The 15250-nt window shown below is 63.3% G+C and overlaps 1 protein-coding gene across 6 annotated transcripts in view; it reads left to right on the top strand.

Moving 5' to 3' along the window:
• The first annotated feature begins 4551 nt into the window (after positions 1-4551).
• Positions 4552-15250, top strand: part of AHDC1 (AT-hook DNA binding motif containing 1) — a 51907-nt gene continuing 41208 nt past the window's right edge. The window contains exons 1-2 of one of the 6 annotated variants that reach the window (XM_085559478.1): positions 4552-5028; positions 5253-5373. In XM_085559478.1, the coding sequence (XP_085415604.1) occupies positions 4609-5028; positions 5253-5373 (541 nt within the window). In that variant the 5' untranslated portion in view covers positions 4552-4608. Of the gene's footprint in view, positions 5029-5248; positions 5374-8791; positions 10928-15250 lie in introns of those variants that run through there. The other 5 variants (XM_085559477.1, XM_085559480.1, XM_085559484.1 and 2 more) reach the window with 5 other exon arrangements.

A 15250-nucleotide genomic window follows, 5' to 3' on the forward strand; every position in this document is an offset into this window, starting at 1 on the left:
GCCCTTTTCCTTCCCTTTCCCGCCCATTCCTGCCTGCTCATGCGTTCCGAGGGGCTGATCCCAGCGCTCTCTGTCCAGTTCCCAACTTGAAATGATGCCACCCTTCCAGGTCCCCAGCCAAGGCCCCTTGTGCCCAGCGGTGCCAGTGGCAGGAGTGGGTCAGGAGCCGTGTGGATTTGCCACGTGCTTTTCCACGTGGCTGCGCCGCGGTAATCCCTGTGCACCACTCGTGTCAGCAGTGTGTCCCCCGTCATGCTGTGGTTGCTGTGAAAGCTCCTGGGGACAGGGAGTGGGGCCCGAGATCGCGGGTGCCTGTGTGAAGGGGCTGAGGGGGGACCCCCGTCCTGCTCCCCATCATCCATCCTCCCCCTCCCAGCCCCGGTGCCCGCAGGAAGGGTGAGGGGCTTAAAGGATTTTGCTGCGGGGTGACCACGGGCTGGGCAGGGGAGGGACATCGATTTGATGTTAATGCTGAGCGGTATCGATCAGGGCTGGAGGGAGGAGTGAGGGTGGGCACCCCAGCCCGGGATCGCCCTTCGCAGAGCTCCGGCAGCTCCCAGCAGGGCCCTCCCTGCGGCCGGCAGCCGTGGGGAGCTGGGGAAGGAGCTTGGGACCCCTCCAAAAGCTTGTTTTTGCTTCAGAGCTTGCACTGGGGGCTTGAAGGGAAGAAGGGAAGAGCAAAGCTCAGAGCTGGGGGCTGTGCTCTGGCCCCTTCCCCTCGCGGGTGGCTGGTCCCTGCAGCAGCGCAGGCAGCACTGCAGCCGCAGCACTCCAGAGGGGAGAGAGAGCAGCTCAGCAGCACCTGCCCGGCCCTGCCCTGCACCCGAGGGTCACTCAGTGCCACCAGGTGCCCCCGATGCTCCACGGGACCCTCATCCCCACGGTGCCGAGCCCGCTCACCCTGCCCAGCCCGTGTGGCCCGGCTCTGGCTGGCTGCTCTGCCACGCTGGGCTCTGCCAGCGGCTCTGGAGCCAGCGAGCCCAGCCGGGGCCAGGGCACAGGCGTGGGGATGCTGCAGATGGCCGGCGCTGCAGACCCTGGCACGAGGCAGCCGCGGCACTGCCACCCTCCCGGGGGTCCCTCGCCCCCAGACGCTGCTGGGGACCCTCGTCACCGGGAAGGAGCCAATCCCACCCACAGCAGGGCGGGGGTTTGTCCCCGTGCCCCCCGGCCCCAGCTCCCCAGGGACTGGCAGAACCCGCAGAGTCCTGGGCCGTGGACTGGAGCCACGTCTCCGTGGCAGCAATGGCCAGACAACAGTGGAAAATGGCCAAAAATGTGGGTTTAGACTTGACCAGACTTGAGCCTGCTGGTCCAGGACTGCGGGCAGTCCCCTCAAAGGGGAAACTGAGGCACAGATGGATTTATCTGCAATCACCCAAGAGCTCAGCACCAGTCACTGTGAGGGGACACCTTTTGCTCTGTAAAAACAACAGATAATCGGGAAGAGCTGTGCACTGGCAACAGCAGCATCTGTGACAGCAATCTGTGGGGGAGCAGCAGGATTTGGGGACGGGGGTTTCCTGGGCGTGTGACAGAGCAAACACAGGCGATGGGGAGGGGCCCAGTGGGAGCCCTGCTCTGCTGGCCACGGGGCCGCTCGAAAATGGTTTAATTGGGACAAATCGGGAATGGTTTTGCTGCTGCTCCAGGGCAATCTGGTGCTGGAATTTGGGGAAGAATTGGGCTTTTCTGCTGCAGTTACCTTTATGGAGACAAAATCTGGCTGGCCACAGCCCTGCACAGACATTGGAGACCCCATCAGGGTCTCTGGACTGCGCTCCCCACAGCGGTGAGTCCTGTATCCCAGCACCAAACACCTCTCTGTCTCCTCAGCGCCCTATCCCCGTGCCCCCACAGCACCCATTGCCTCCTGACGCCCTGCTCGCACCCCGGGGAGCTGGTGGCTTTCGGGTGGCAGCTGCCGCCACCCCCAGCGCAGCGCAGCCCAGCCGGGCGCGGCTCTCCGGGGCTCGCCCGGCCGGGCGCGGGGTGGCCGCGGGACGCGCGCCGAGCCGGGGCAGCGGCGGCAGAGCAGCCGCTAGATGGTAGCGTAGGTCCACGCCAACGCTGCTGACACAGCACCCGGCTGGGAGAGCGCCCGGTGACCCGGGCGGCCCCGGGGACCCGCCTCCGCCGCCCTCCGCCCCAGCCGAAAAGAAATCCTGGCAGGGCTGCGCACTCGGGAGCCGTGACGGGAGTGGCACGGGCACTGCCATGGCTGGAGCCGCCTGTGCCCACGGGGACAAGTGGGGGACCCTGCTCCCAAACCCACCGCATCCACCTCTACCCCACTCAGGCTCCAAACACACCCCCCAAACCACCACCGGGCACGAGCCTGACGCGAGAGGGATCAAACCCAGGCCTGGGGACCAGCAGGATGACCCGCAGGGCACCCAGTTCAGTGTGGGGGTGCTGGGCACCCACGGGAGTCTGGCAGGGCCAGGTGGGGGTGTCCATCCCACTGGAAAACACTTCGTTTAACTCCTCATCCGCCTCCAGCCCTGCCAGGGGCTCCATGCCAGACTGATATATATATTTTATGATAACTATAGAGATGCACTTCAAACCTGACAAAGGACTTTGACAGTTTTAAGCATCTCTTTGATTAATACATGACCTTTTAATGCTTTGGATTAAATTAATAAATCTTTTACATTCTAACCCATTCTGCTTGCAATGTCATGGGTTTTGCACGACCTCTCTGTCTTCCCTGCCCTGTCCCTCTGTCCCTCTCCCCCCCGTCTCTGCACAGGTACAGTAATCCACAGCCTTGCAATATTCATGGGGCACAGAGCCCTGCAAAGCGAGAAGGGAGGGGATACTCCTCGGTGGTTTTTTTTTGAACCATCCCTAAAAATAGCAAGAAAATTCAAAGCTGACATTCAGGGCGAGGGGACGAGGAAGCCTGCAAAGTTGCTCACTCAGCCACCAGCAATTGCAGCGATCCTGTCTGCGTGTGCAGATTCCTCTGCTGACCGGGCTGGAGCCCAGGCCTCCGCTCTGCTCCGCTTCCAGGAGCAATGCAGCCTGCTCCCCCTGCTCACCCGGGGTGTGCAGACCCAGCCCGTGCCAAACCCAGCTCCTCTTCCAGGAGCAATGCAGCCTGCTCCCCGTGCTCACCCGGGGTGTGCAGACCCAGCCCGTGCCAAACCCAGCTCCTCTTCCAGGAGCAATGCAGCCTGCTCCCCCTGCTCACCCAGGGTGTGCAGACCCAGCCCGTGCCAAACCCTGCTCTGCTTCCAGGAGCAATGCAGCCTGCTCCCCCTGCTCACCCGGGGTGTGCAGACCCAGCCCGTGCCAAACCCTGCTCCGCTTCCAGGAGCAATGCAGCCTGCTCCCCGTGCTCACCCGGGGTGTGCAGACCCAGCCCGTGCCAAACCCAGCCCCGCGGATCCCGGTGGAGGATCAGCACGGAGGGGACGGAGCTGACACCTTTCCAGTTGCAAGGGGTCCCAGCTGAGAGACAGCTCTCTAGCATGACCCCAGCTCACCAGTTCATCCCAGTTTAGCAGTGAAGCTGGGGTGACCAGTGTGTACCTGGAGCTCAGATTCCTTCCTTGCTGCCTGTTGATCCGAAAACACGCTCGAAACCCCAGCGTGGCCCGCACAGGCGAGGCAAAGGGCTGCTGTAAAGCCAGGTGCTGTGTCTCTCCCTGCACCCATGTGTTATTCCATTGATGACTCACGTGTTATTAGCAGCCAAGCAATATTCCCAATTCCCTGGAGTTAACCCTTCACTCGTCACTCACAAAACCACCATGTCATAACAAACATCACCGGTATTATCTACTTTAATTATATTGTATCTACCCAGCTCCGGGAGCATTAACAGCGACGGCGACTTGGTGCTGGGGAGATGCTCCATGGAGCTGCGGGGAGGGAGGTTTTGAGGTGCTCAGGAGTTGGGAGGCAGCTCCCAGCTGTGCCCCACTGTCCCGAGGGGCCCTGTGCTCCTGGCATTCCCTTTGTCACATGGCCAAGAGGGGACACAAAAAAATTAGAGGAGCAGGGTGTTAGCAAACAGCAGGGATGTCGCCAGGTCTCACGTAGAGCTTTTGATTTAAAAAAAAAAAAAAAAAAAAAAAAAGAGTTAAAAGTTGGGGGGAGGCGGGGGGGAGGAGGGAAAAAGGAGGTGATTGGCCCCATGGGCACCCTTGGCTCCCTGGGGGGTTGTGAGGGCGCAGGGGTGCTGACTTGGAGACAGAGATGTGCACCCCAGATAGTGGGGAAGGGGCTGCAGAGAGGGGGTGTGCCCCCAAACCCTGCCTCCCCGAGGAGGGGGTGCGCAGTGCGGGTGCAACCCGGGAGAGGGCAGCAATGCCCCGCGCATCCCACCGGGACCTCGGGGAGTGGGGGCAGCGTGGGGGTTACCGTCCCCCCGGGGTGTCCCCCCCAGAGGATCCCCTCTCTCTAAGTATCCCCCTCTCCCAAAGCGGCGCTCAGCGGCCGCGCTCCCATCTGCGCCCCTCCCTGCGCGCTTCGCAGCGACTGGGAGGAGAAAAAAGCGGGGGGGAAGGAAGGAGGGGAAAAAAAAGAGGGGGGGAAAGGAAGGACTACAAGGCCCGGCATGCCCCGGCGGTGCTGCACGGCTCCCCGGGGTGCCGGATGCTGGCCGTGCCGCTGACAGCGGAGCGAAGCGGAGCCGCGGTCCCCGCCGCGCACGGAGAGAGGAGCGAGGGGCTGGGCGCGCCTGGCCGCCGGCTCTGCTCCCCCCCTTTTATCCCAGCCCCCACAAAGCCGGGAGCGGCAGAAGGCAAGAGAGAGGGAGGAGGTGGTGGTGGAGGAGGAGGAGGAGGAGGAGGAGGGAGGAGGAGGAGGAGGAGGAGGAGGAAGGGGGGAGGCAGCGGCAAGCCAGGGCTCTGCTGCGCTGTGTCTTTCTTTGCTTTCCGCAGGCGGCGAGCGGCGGAGGCGCAGAGGGGAGGTCGGTTCCCCTCCGCCTCCCGCTCCGCTGCCTTTTGTGTGTGTGTGAGAGGCGAAGGGGGGGGGAGAAAAAAAGAGGAGGAAAAAAAAAAGAGGGAAAAAAAGGTGAAAAAAAGGGGGAGAAAAAAAAAAAAGGAAAAAAAGGGGAAAAAAATAAGCTAAGCGGTAGAGGGGAGAGAAAATCCCGGAAAAAATAAAATAGAGGGGTGGAGGGGGGGAGAGGGAAGGAGGAAAGAGCAGGCAGGGGACGGAGGAGGGGGCGGGCTGGCAGGAGCGGAGTTGCCTGGGGAGAATGTGAGCAGGAGGCGCTGGAAATGCTCTCGTTGAAGGTGGCGAGCGGTGCCGAGGGCTCCGGGACCCCCGCGGCCGGCCAGGACGCAGCCCCGGCGGGCGGCAGGAGCCTCCCCAAGCGGGCGGGCTCCGAGGGGCGCGGAGCGCAGGAGCCGGCGGGTGAGTACCGGGGACCCCCGCCTTTGTGTGGGGCTGGGAGGGGGGAGGACACACGGGACACCCCCGGTGGGCAGAGCGGGGGGGGAGGAGGCGGCGTGTCGCGTGCATGTGTCCCCCCCGCGCCGTCCCCTCCGCTGAAGTTGCGCGGCGAGTTGGTGCCAAATTGCCGGAGTTTAATGGCACTTGTGGTGGGGAGGGGCGAGCGGGCGCGGGGGGCCCGGGGCGAGCCCCCCATTGCGCGGGGGCTGCCATCGCCGCCGGTTCGGCCGCCTCCCCCTGGACACCCCCGGCTCTGCCCCCGGTGCGAGCGGTGAGTGACAGCTGTCAGAGCCGGCTCCGGCCGCTAGAAGGCAGAGGCTGTCAGCGGCGCGGGGGGCTGGGGGCTCCCCCGAGAGCGGGGGCACCCCCGGGCCACAGCCTCGCACCCCCTTCCCCTGGCGGCCCGGCTCGGGGGAGCGGCGCGCTGCCCCGCGGGGGCACTCCCGGAGCCCGCGGGGCGAGGGGCGGCCGGGAGGCTCCCCCCAGCCCCGCCGGTGAAGTTGCGTGGTCCGTGGCGCGGGGCTCGGCGAGCGGTTGTTACTCCCGTGCCTGTCATCCCCCCTCTGATTTGTTTTTATCGATCAGCTGATTTATTCCCCCCCTCCCCGCCCCGCGCGGCCCCTCGGCGCTTGCGACAGGGACCGCGGGGGACCGCGGTGGCTTTGGCGGGGCCGGAGTCACCCCACGGGGTCACGCTGACGCCAGACCCTCTGTGTTTGATGGCCCCAAGGCCGACGCAGGTGGAGACACCTGAGTCCCCGCTCGTTTATGTGCTGGGGGGACGACGTGGCTGTGCCCACGACCGGGCGGCCTCGTGCATCCAGCCCGTCTGCCCGTGGCTGCCGGGAGAGCCCCCCAAAAGCAGCGGGGCGAGCTCATTGTGTGCCACAGCGCGCGGTGGAGTCGCTCCGGATTGATCCTGGCGTGGCAGAGAGCAGGAGCGAGCCCCCGGGGTGACGGGCGCAGACCCTGCCCCGCTCCTTCCCACCCTGGCGCCGGCGTGCTCTGGGTCGGGGGCGCGTGGTCCGAACTGGGGCCCCGTGCTCTGAATCGAGGCCCCCCTCCCAAGCCTCTCCCCCTTTCCTCGCCCCCCCAGGTGTCCCCTTACACTGGCTTCTCCTGCTGGGCTGTGGAATTTGCAGGGGAGGGTGGTGGTGGTGGTGGGGAGCGGGGGGTGGAAGAGGAGGGCGGAGGGGGGGGCTGGAGAAGGGATGGCGCGGCGCCAAATTCCGCTCTGCCATGTCTCTGTAACCTGAATAGGCCAACTCCATCCCCGGTGCGAGTCCCCCGGGGCTCTGCCGCGCTCCGATGCAGTCAGGCGGGAGGTGGCTTTCGCTGTCCCCCCTGTCGCCCGCCAGCCCCGGCCCGTTCCCGGCCGGACAGCGGCCGGGCCGGAGGTGGAGATGGTCCGGGGAGAGGGGTTGGCACCGTGGCGGCGGCGGGGTAGCCAAGGACATCCCCGGAGCGGGGCGGCCGGCAGAGGAGAAGCCATGGAAGCCCATGGAAGGTTACGGGAAGCCTGGGGGGGCTGGCGCTGCCCTGGCCTCCTTAGAGGAGGCAGCAGAGACCCGGGGCAGGCTATTTCTGCTGAGATCCCGAGGAAAGCTCTGGGAGAATTGTGGGCTTCTATAAATAGTGTGTGTCAGCCGAGTGGAAACAGGGCCTTGAAATGCTCCTGCTATTCTCCCGAGTGCTTGGAACCAGCTCTTGGTAAACAGGGCAGCGGTGGGGAGGGCTGTTTCCTTCTTCCGGGCTCGGTAACAGGAGCGGGAGGGATGTGGGGGGGATTTTTGCCTGGTGATATGGCAGCGTTCCCCCCTGGGGCTGGCCGGCTGGATGCTGGGCTGTGGCCGGGCTGCCCGGATGCGGGATGGCCCCTGAATGCGTCGCAGATGTGTGTCCTCCCCCACTGCCGTCCCCTCCCCGCCCCACTGCCCGCCTAACTTCGGCGCTGGGATGTGCCGGGTGGTCCGGTCACGGTCCCTGGGGAGCCGGCGATGCTGGGAGAGGCTTTTGGGATGTGAGGGCTCAGCTGGCCAGGAGATGCTCAGCACACCCCCTCCTCTGGCCGGCACAGGGGTGCATGGGGTCACAGCCTGGTTCCCTCTCTCCCCACCGCGTGCCCATCCATCCGTCCATCCTGGCTGGAGTTGTTCCCGCTCTGCCTCAAGGCACATGCTGAGCCTTGGCCCTGTGCTGCTGCTGGAGGGCAAAGATTTGATCCCGTGGGACCTTCCCAGGCACGTCTGGACACCCAGGGTGCTGGGGACCTTGTTCCTCAGGGGGTTCTGCATGCAGTGGGGACATGGTGACACGTTCCCAGGGTGTTTGCTTGGCTCTGGGGCACATCCTGGCAGCCCCGGTGCTGTGGTGAGTGTTCAGCTTCCCATGAGGACCTGGCATCGTGCTCATTTGCCACCACCCCTCGCACCCACACCCCAATATTCACCTTGTGCTGCAGACAGTGGCTGGAAAGCTGCCTTGTTATTATTTTCCTTTAAAATAACACAAAAGGGAAATAACTGGGCTGTGCTTAGCTCCCCACTGGGAGTTTTTAGGGTGATGTACAGTGGGCTGAACAGTAGGAGGGATCCAGCGCACTCCTGGTGGGATTTGGTGTTGGATTCGGAGTTCACCAGGGTGTCACAGGGCTGGGGGGCCCACCCCACCCCTGAGTGCTGCCGGCCCGGGTGCTCAGTGCCAGCACGGCGGAGTGCGCTCATGGCGTGGGTGGGAAGGGGCGAGCGCCAGTCCGGTGGGGTTTTTTTCCTTCTCTATATTTTTTTTTCCTCCTTTTTTCTTTCATTTTTTTTTCCTCCCTCTCTGTGGGTTGAGCGTTGGGGCGACAGACAGGGAAAGTCTGAGCAATGGTCTCCGTGCTGGTGCTGTCTTCAATCACCGCGTCCCAGAATCCCTCGCTCTGGGCCTTCTAGGCACAAGGGCTTACAGCGAAAATCGGCAGCTGCAGCTGCGAGTGAAAGCACAAGAGCCCGGCTGGGTCTTTGGCATCGGCAGGAGAGCAAAAAAAAGCTGGGGGAGGCGAGGAGGGAAGGGAAAAGGCGGGGGGAATTGTGCCCTGTGGTTTTTTTCCAGGCTTGCCACCGAGGGTTGTGTTTCAGAGCATCGGTTCCCGGGCGCGGGAAGAGGCGGGAGGACGGGGGGTGCGGAGCGATGCCTCCGGGGAGCTCATTAAAATCTGCCGGCTCCCCCCTTTCGCCGGCCGAGAGAGGCTGGATGCGCAGGGAGGGAGGGAGGGACGTGCTGGGAAGGAACATGCCGGCGCACCGGCTGCCCGGTGGGGACACTTGCCGGCCCGGGCAGGAACGCTGCCCCGGGGCTCACCTGTCGGAGCACGCCGGCCGCGCCGTGCCAGCGGGGCCGCGACAGGGCCGGCGTGTGCCGGGCTGCTCGGGCTGCTCCGGGCGCGGAGCCGGGCTCGGAGGGGCGCTGGGTGCGCTGGTGCCCGCACGGCACCGGCTAGGGTGGGCCGGGAATTCGGGGTGTTCGGGGCGATGCCGGGGGTGAGCGGGGTGCAGGCAGGGAGGGGAGTGCGGCTGGGAGGTGTCAGCACCTGCATGGGCAGCGTCGGGAGCGGTGGCTGTGCAGGCAGGGCTTGGTGTGCAGGGAGGGTGTGTGGACGGGGTTTGGTGCAACGCTGGCGTGCAGGAAGGGTTTGGTGTGCAGGTGGAGCTTGGTGTGCTGGCAGGGTTTCCTGTGCAGGTAATTCGGTGTGCAACACAGGGGTGCAGGCAGGGGTTGGTGTGCATGGGCAGAGCTTAGTTTGGTATAGAGGCAGGGTTTGGTATAGAGGCAGGTATTGATGTGCACAGGGAGAGTTTGGTGTGCAGGCAAAGATTGATGTACAGGGATGAGGCTGGCTTGGAGATCCTGGGTGATAAGATGGGTCTGGGCAGATGCTGGCAGGGGGCACACCACCCTGGCAAAAATATCTCCTTCCCCTCCCCAGTGAAGGGGACTGACAGTGTTGGGGATCCCCCTTCCCATTCCAAATCCCATGAGATGCCGGAGGGAGAGCGTTGGTGCAGCCTGGCCTGGCACAATGCGGGGAGACAGAGGAGAGGCAGAATGTGGTATTGATCCTCCCAGAGGGAGAGGAAAGCAGTTCTGGCATCCTCCAGCTCCAATGTTCTGCTGTTCCCACTGCTAAACCAGTTCCAGGCAGAGGGAGTACCATGTTATGCCATGCCGTGCCATGCCATGCCATGCCATCCCATCCCATCCCATGCCATCCCATCCCATCCCATGCCATCCCATCCCATCCCATCCCATCTCATCCCATCCCATCCCATCCCATCCCATCCCATCCCATCCCATCCCATCCCTCAGCTGCTGCTGCCGCCTCCAGGGCCTCAAGCCCCACGCACTTTCCCTTCTTCTCTCTTCCCTCTTTCCTCTTCCCTCTTCGCCTCCTGCTGACTTCAGCGCATCGGCTTGGGCTCAGCGCCTGAACATTCCTTGCAAAACCTGGGCCTAAAATATCTGGAGGAGGATGGAGCGCCTTGGGCGAGGGAGATGAGCTCCTCAGCTGCAGGAAAGAGGGCGGCTGCTGGGCTGGAGGCAGCAGGGACGCTCTGCTCCCTGCCAGCTGCCAGCCCCGCTGGCCCCCCGGGAAAATGCCAGGAATAAATCTTGCCTGGTGAAGTCACTGGTTTGGTTTGGTTTGGTTTGGTTTGGTTTGGTTTGGTTTGGTTTGGTTTGGTTTGGATGTGCCCAGCAGAAGCAGGGGCACCAGCACCCTGTGGAGCACCAGATGAGTGGCACAGGGAGCGGGGATGACATTGGGAGTGGGGTGACAGAAGGGCAGGGTGGCATGGAGTGTAACAACAACAAAACAGGGGGACAGGGAGAGGAGGGTCACAGGGGAACAGGCTGACAGTGAATCAGGGTGGCAGGGAATGGGATGGAGGAGGAGCAGGAGAACAGGATGCCATGGGAGAGGGGCAGCAGGGAACTAGGGTGGCAGTGGAGCAGGGTGGCAGTGGAGCAGGGTGACAGAGGAACAGGGTGACAGAGGAACAGGGTGACAGAGGAGCAAGGTTGCAGTGAAACAGGATGGAAGGGTGACAAGAGAGCAGGGTGGCAGGAGAGCGAGCTGGGTTGGGGTGGCTGAGGAGGGACAATAACTGCTGGGAGGGAGGTGCTACGCGGGAGCTGTGTGAGAACCAGTTTGCGAGGTCCAGATTGGCAGCAGATCCTGAACCAGGAGGAGCTGAGCATCCATACGGCCCCTGCCGAGATCAGACGCGACGACAGCGACTCGGTTTGGGGGAAGAAATTGGAGGCGGGGGAAGCTTTTTTGCTGAAATGAAATTTGAACCCCAAAGTGGGAGGGAAGTGGAGGTGGGGGGCACGGCTCTCTCCACATGGTTATTACTGCTGTTTTCCACCCAGCTGAAAGGAGAATGTAGCTTAATATGGACCCGCGGGGAGGAGAAGCACTCGGGAACGGGGATTTGGCAGGAGGGAGCTGGGAAACAGCGAGAGGAACGTAGAGGTGAGAGTGGCCAGGGCTTTGCCCAGGGAGGAGAGGACGGAGCTGGGCTGGAACAAGGCGCTATTGTTCTTGGCGAGCAGGGGGCCAGCCGCGGCCCCCCCAGACCCGCAGAGCTGGCGCGGATGTGGGGAAGGTTTTTGGGACCGGTTTTTCCCGGCGGATTGCTGGCTGGGGAGTGAGAAGAGCTCACTGTGCTGGGGTGCACCAAAGGGAGCTCACGAAACACCCAGAGAGGCAAAGGGAGACTCTGGCGTTTGAAGGGGAGGTGATGGCAGGTGAGAGGACAGGGGTGAGTAGGGGGAATTTTGGATCAGTGAGCGGGAGTGGGGGTGGTGGGGCAGGGGCTTGGTGGCCAGAGGATGACGTGGGAACGGGGCAAAACCCAGTGTCCCTCATTCTGCCAGCACGGCAGCTCCTCCTTGATGTTTGTGTGGGGCGGGGGAGGTCAAAACTGAGAGTCTGGGGACCTTGCTGGCCTGGGGACCTCTGTCACCCCATGATTCACGTCCTGCCATGATCCCCTGTTGGCTGCTGGCACCTCTCCAGTGGTCCCCATCAAGCCCTGCTGTCCCATGTCCCCTTGGTCCCTTGCCCCAGCACCTGACATCGCCGCCCTTGGCGCTTCACCACTGCTGTGGATGTCACGTGCCACGTTGCCAGAGCCACCGGCTGTCCCCTGGGCCATGACAGTGCTTGGGGACACCCCAGGGTGCCAGTGAGCAGGAATTTGGAGAACCAGCGAGGCTCATGGGACTGGAGGGCGAGGAGGAGGAGGAGAATGCAGGGATATGCAGTTCCCTGGGCTCTGGGAGCTGCAGCCAGGGAGGGGGCAATGAGGCAGGGGCCAGGCTCAGGGCAAAGCTGAGCTTATCTAACATTTCCTGGGCTCCCATGCCTTGGCCCTCCTAGCCCAGCTGAAAAAGAACGACCCCCCTGCAGCACATCCCTGGCATTTGCTCCCCATCCCCCCAGTTCCCATCTCTCTGATGCTTCCAAAGCAGCGATGCCCTAAAGGCAGCAGAAGCACCTTCGCAAGTGCACACTAAATATTTGAACACGCTTGGGTGACTCTGGTGCCACTGCTGCTCTCACCCTTCCTCGTGCTCTTCCCTGGCCTCTCTGGACTCCCCAAATTTAGTGGGTACCCCTCCTTTCCTTTAGTGGGTACTCCTCCTTTCTTTTCAGAGAGGGGTGTGATATTTGCTCAGCAGCTCTTGCTCAGAATTGTCTGCTCCAGCCGAGGCAGTGCTTGGCATGCCCGTGTCACCCCGGGTGTGTGTCATGGCGTGTCCCCCCTCCCCAGCCCACCCGCTGCCAGCCCCGGCTGCACGTGGTGGTACCACGGCATCTGCGCGACGCCCGCCTCCCCGTCCTTCATCCCTCCTCTTCCTCCCAGCCTCAGCACCCTGCAGCCGGGCTGGGCGCCCAGCGGGGCGGGAAGGCTGGGAGCAGTGCTCCCCTCCCCTCCCCGGCATTCCTTGGGAGTGAAACACAAGAGCTGGCAGGGCACTCCTGCTTTCTCTGGCCTCCGCTCCTCCAGTGCCTGAACAAAGCCCTCCTGCCTCTCCCAGGAACCTGGGGTTTGAAGCAGGAGAGATGGCTGGTGCTGCGAGGCAATGCCCTCCTCAGGCACATTTTGGGTTCTGTGGTGGGCGGGGGACAGAGGTGGGCACAGTCCCCAGGGCGGCAGCTCTGGACAGGGAACCCCAGGGTACCCACAAGCACTATGCCCGCCTCAAGAACTGTTGGCATTCTCCCCAACCTGGGTTTTGCGTCCCCACCATCTCGCTGCCATCATATTGCCATGGAAACTGAGCCCTGAAGAGTACCAGTTCAATTCCAGTTTGCCCCCAGTTTGATCGTAGTTTGGCCCCGGCTCTCTTCCCAACCCATCCGTGACAACACGGGTTGGTGTATCCTTCATCCCATGATCCAGGATGATGCATCCCACAGGGAATGTGCGCTCTGTCCCCCTTCCCAATGTCCAACACCCCCCTCCTCACCAAACAAAGCCCCCCCAGCCTCCCCACCACCCCCAGTGAAACAGGCCCCTGTTGGAGCGCAGTCCCCGACAGCGAAGGTTATTTTAATGGATGCATTACTTTAAACGAACCCTCCGCCATCTGTTCCACCCCCTAATTACGCATGCAAAAAAAAGCCCATCTCACAGCCAGCGCAGGAGAAAGTAAAGATATAAGTGATTTAAATGCATGTATCTGCAGCTCCGCCAGCAGCTGGGCTGGGCTGCGCTCCTCAGCTGCCTGGTGAGCTGGGCAACTTGGAGGCAAGAAGGCAAAAGGGCTGGTTCTCCTGGATGGTTCTCCTGGATGGTTCTCCTGGATGGTTCTCCTGGATGGTTCTCCTGGATCCGGCCACGCCAACGCCTCGGGAAGGCGGCCACGGTGCTGGGTGGATGGTGGGTGCAGCAGGCTTTGGAGCACGGTGGCTGTCTCCCTCCATCCATCCATCCCTCCCTCCCTCCATCCATCCCCGCATCCTGCCGTGCCCTCTCCCCATCACCCCCTGAGGGTTAGCTCTGCCTGCGGGGCCCTGGCGGGGAGCGCCCCCGGCTTGGCCGGGCTCCTTGTCCTGACGCCCTGAACGGGCAGGGCGTCCCACGGGGGGAGGGCGGGTGTGGGCGGCCTCCGGGTGACACTGGGTGCTGTTCCTCCAGCAACAGAGGCTGATGAGGGGAGGCTTTTCCCCGTGCTGCTTTTCCCAAGCAGTAGCTCTGTTTCTAATGAGCCATCTCGAGCTCCAGGGAATCTGGAGCCCTGAATGCTCCCAGAGGATGTTTGACCCTGGGAGTGTGTCCTTTGGGACAGCAGAAGGTGACAGTGGGGTGGGGGGGCTCTGTGAGACCCGCTTGGAGAGGCAGGGCTCATAGGTGATGAAAAACCCTCATTTTTGCATCACTCTCCTGCTTTGAGAAGTCCCAGCAGGGACAGGGAGATGACAACAGTTTAGGGGGCTGTGTCACTTCCCCTGTCTAGGGGAAAACGGGGGAACCCTGCATCCAGGGCTGCCCCGCTCTGACTCAGTTTCCCCCATCCCCAGTACAAACCACCCACAGGATGGCATGGGTGACTGGCATGGCTTTGGTTGACCCCACAGTGACAACACAGGACCATGACCACCATAGCAGGGCCACCGCCTGGCGCCGGAGCCGACGGCAGTGCTGGGTGCCTGTCGTTCCCCCCTCTCCCTCCGTCTCCTCTCCGTGCCTGACTGCAGCAGATGCGCCAGCTCTGCAGGAAGAGGGAATTAAGTTGGGCTGGAGGAATTTTAAAGATTGCTGCAGGCCTGAGGGTCTTAGATCCCCCCGCGGAGATGGGCAGTCATGCAGAATTAATCCTATCGGCAGCCTGGCTCGGCTTCAGCCGGTGCAGAGCTCCGGGAGAGCGCGCGGGAGCGCGGGGGGCGATGCTGGGGGCGGCTGAGAGAGCCCCGGTGCCCCTCAGCGTCGATGGGAAATTAATAATGAAAAATTAAAAGCCCCAATTCAGCCTTTCACCCTCCTCCTTCCTTCTCCCCATCAGCCTGGAGGTGGGACTCGTAGGGGGGGAGGAGGTGGGTGGATTCTGCAAAGCTTAAGGAAAACCTGTTTGCCGTAGCCAACGGAGCCCACGGTGGGAGAAAATGCTGGGGCCGCATCCTACTGCCAGCGCACGGAGCGGCCGGGGCTCGCCGTGTGCCACGGGGGGCTGGCACGGGGACACCCCGTGCTGCCATCACCCAGCTCATCCGCAGCGAGGGCGTGCAGAGGCAGGAGCAGGCCGGGGCGACAGCGGGCGGGCTGGGGTGACGAGGAGGAGGTTGAGGTGGCAAAAGGGAGGTCGTGACAGGAGCAGGCAGGAGTGGCAGCAGGAAGGCTGAGGTGGCAGGAGGCAGGCTGGGGTGCCGTGCCAGCACAGGGGACACAGGGACACACCAGACATCCCCACGTGCTGCCCCGGCCGCCGGCAACATGCAAGGGGACACCAGGGTGACATCTGGGTGCCCCGTGGCTCTGCCAGCCCCGCGGGCAGCCTTGTCCCTGTTGTCCCTCGTGGCTGCCGGGGCTGCGGTGCCACCGTGCCAGCGGGCTCGGTGGCTGCGTGACGCCGGGCAGGGTGGGCCGCGAGGGCTCTGCAGCTGCTGCCGAGCCCTCTGCTCCTCAGTTTATAAATAATGCAGCACCGAGGCGTGTTGGCAGTGCCCGCACACGCCTGCAGCCCTGGCGTGGCGGCGGCGCTTTGGGGGCGAGCGACGGGTGCTGTCACCCCGGCAGGGTGACACCGGGCAGGGTGACACCGGGCAGGGTGACACCGAGCCGTGTCACCC

Source organism: Lonchura striata, chromosome 23 (genome assembly GCF_050655825.1).
Source record: "Lonchura striata isolate lonStrDom1 chromosome 23, ASM5065582v1, whole genome shotgun sequence".
NCBI classification, from domain to species: domain Eukaryota; kingdom Metazoa; phylum Chordata; class Aves; order Passeriformes; family Estrildidae; genus Lonchura; species Lonchura striata.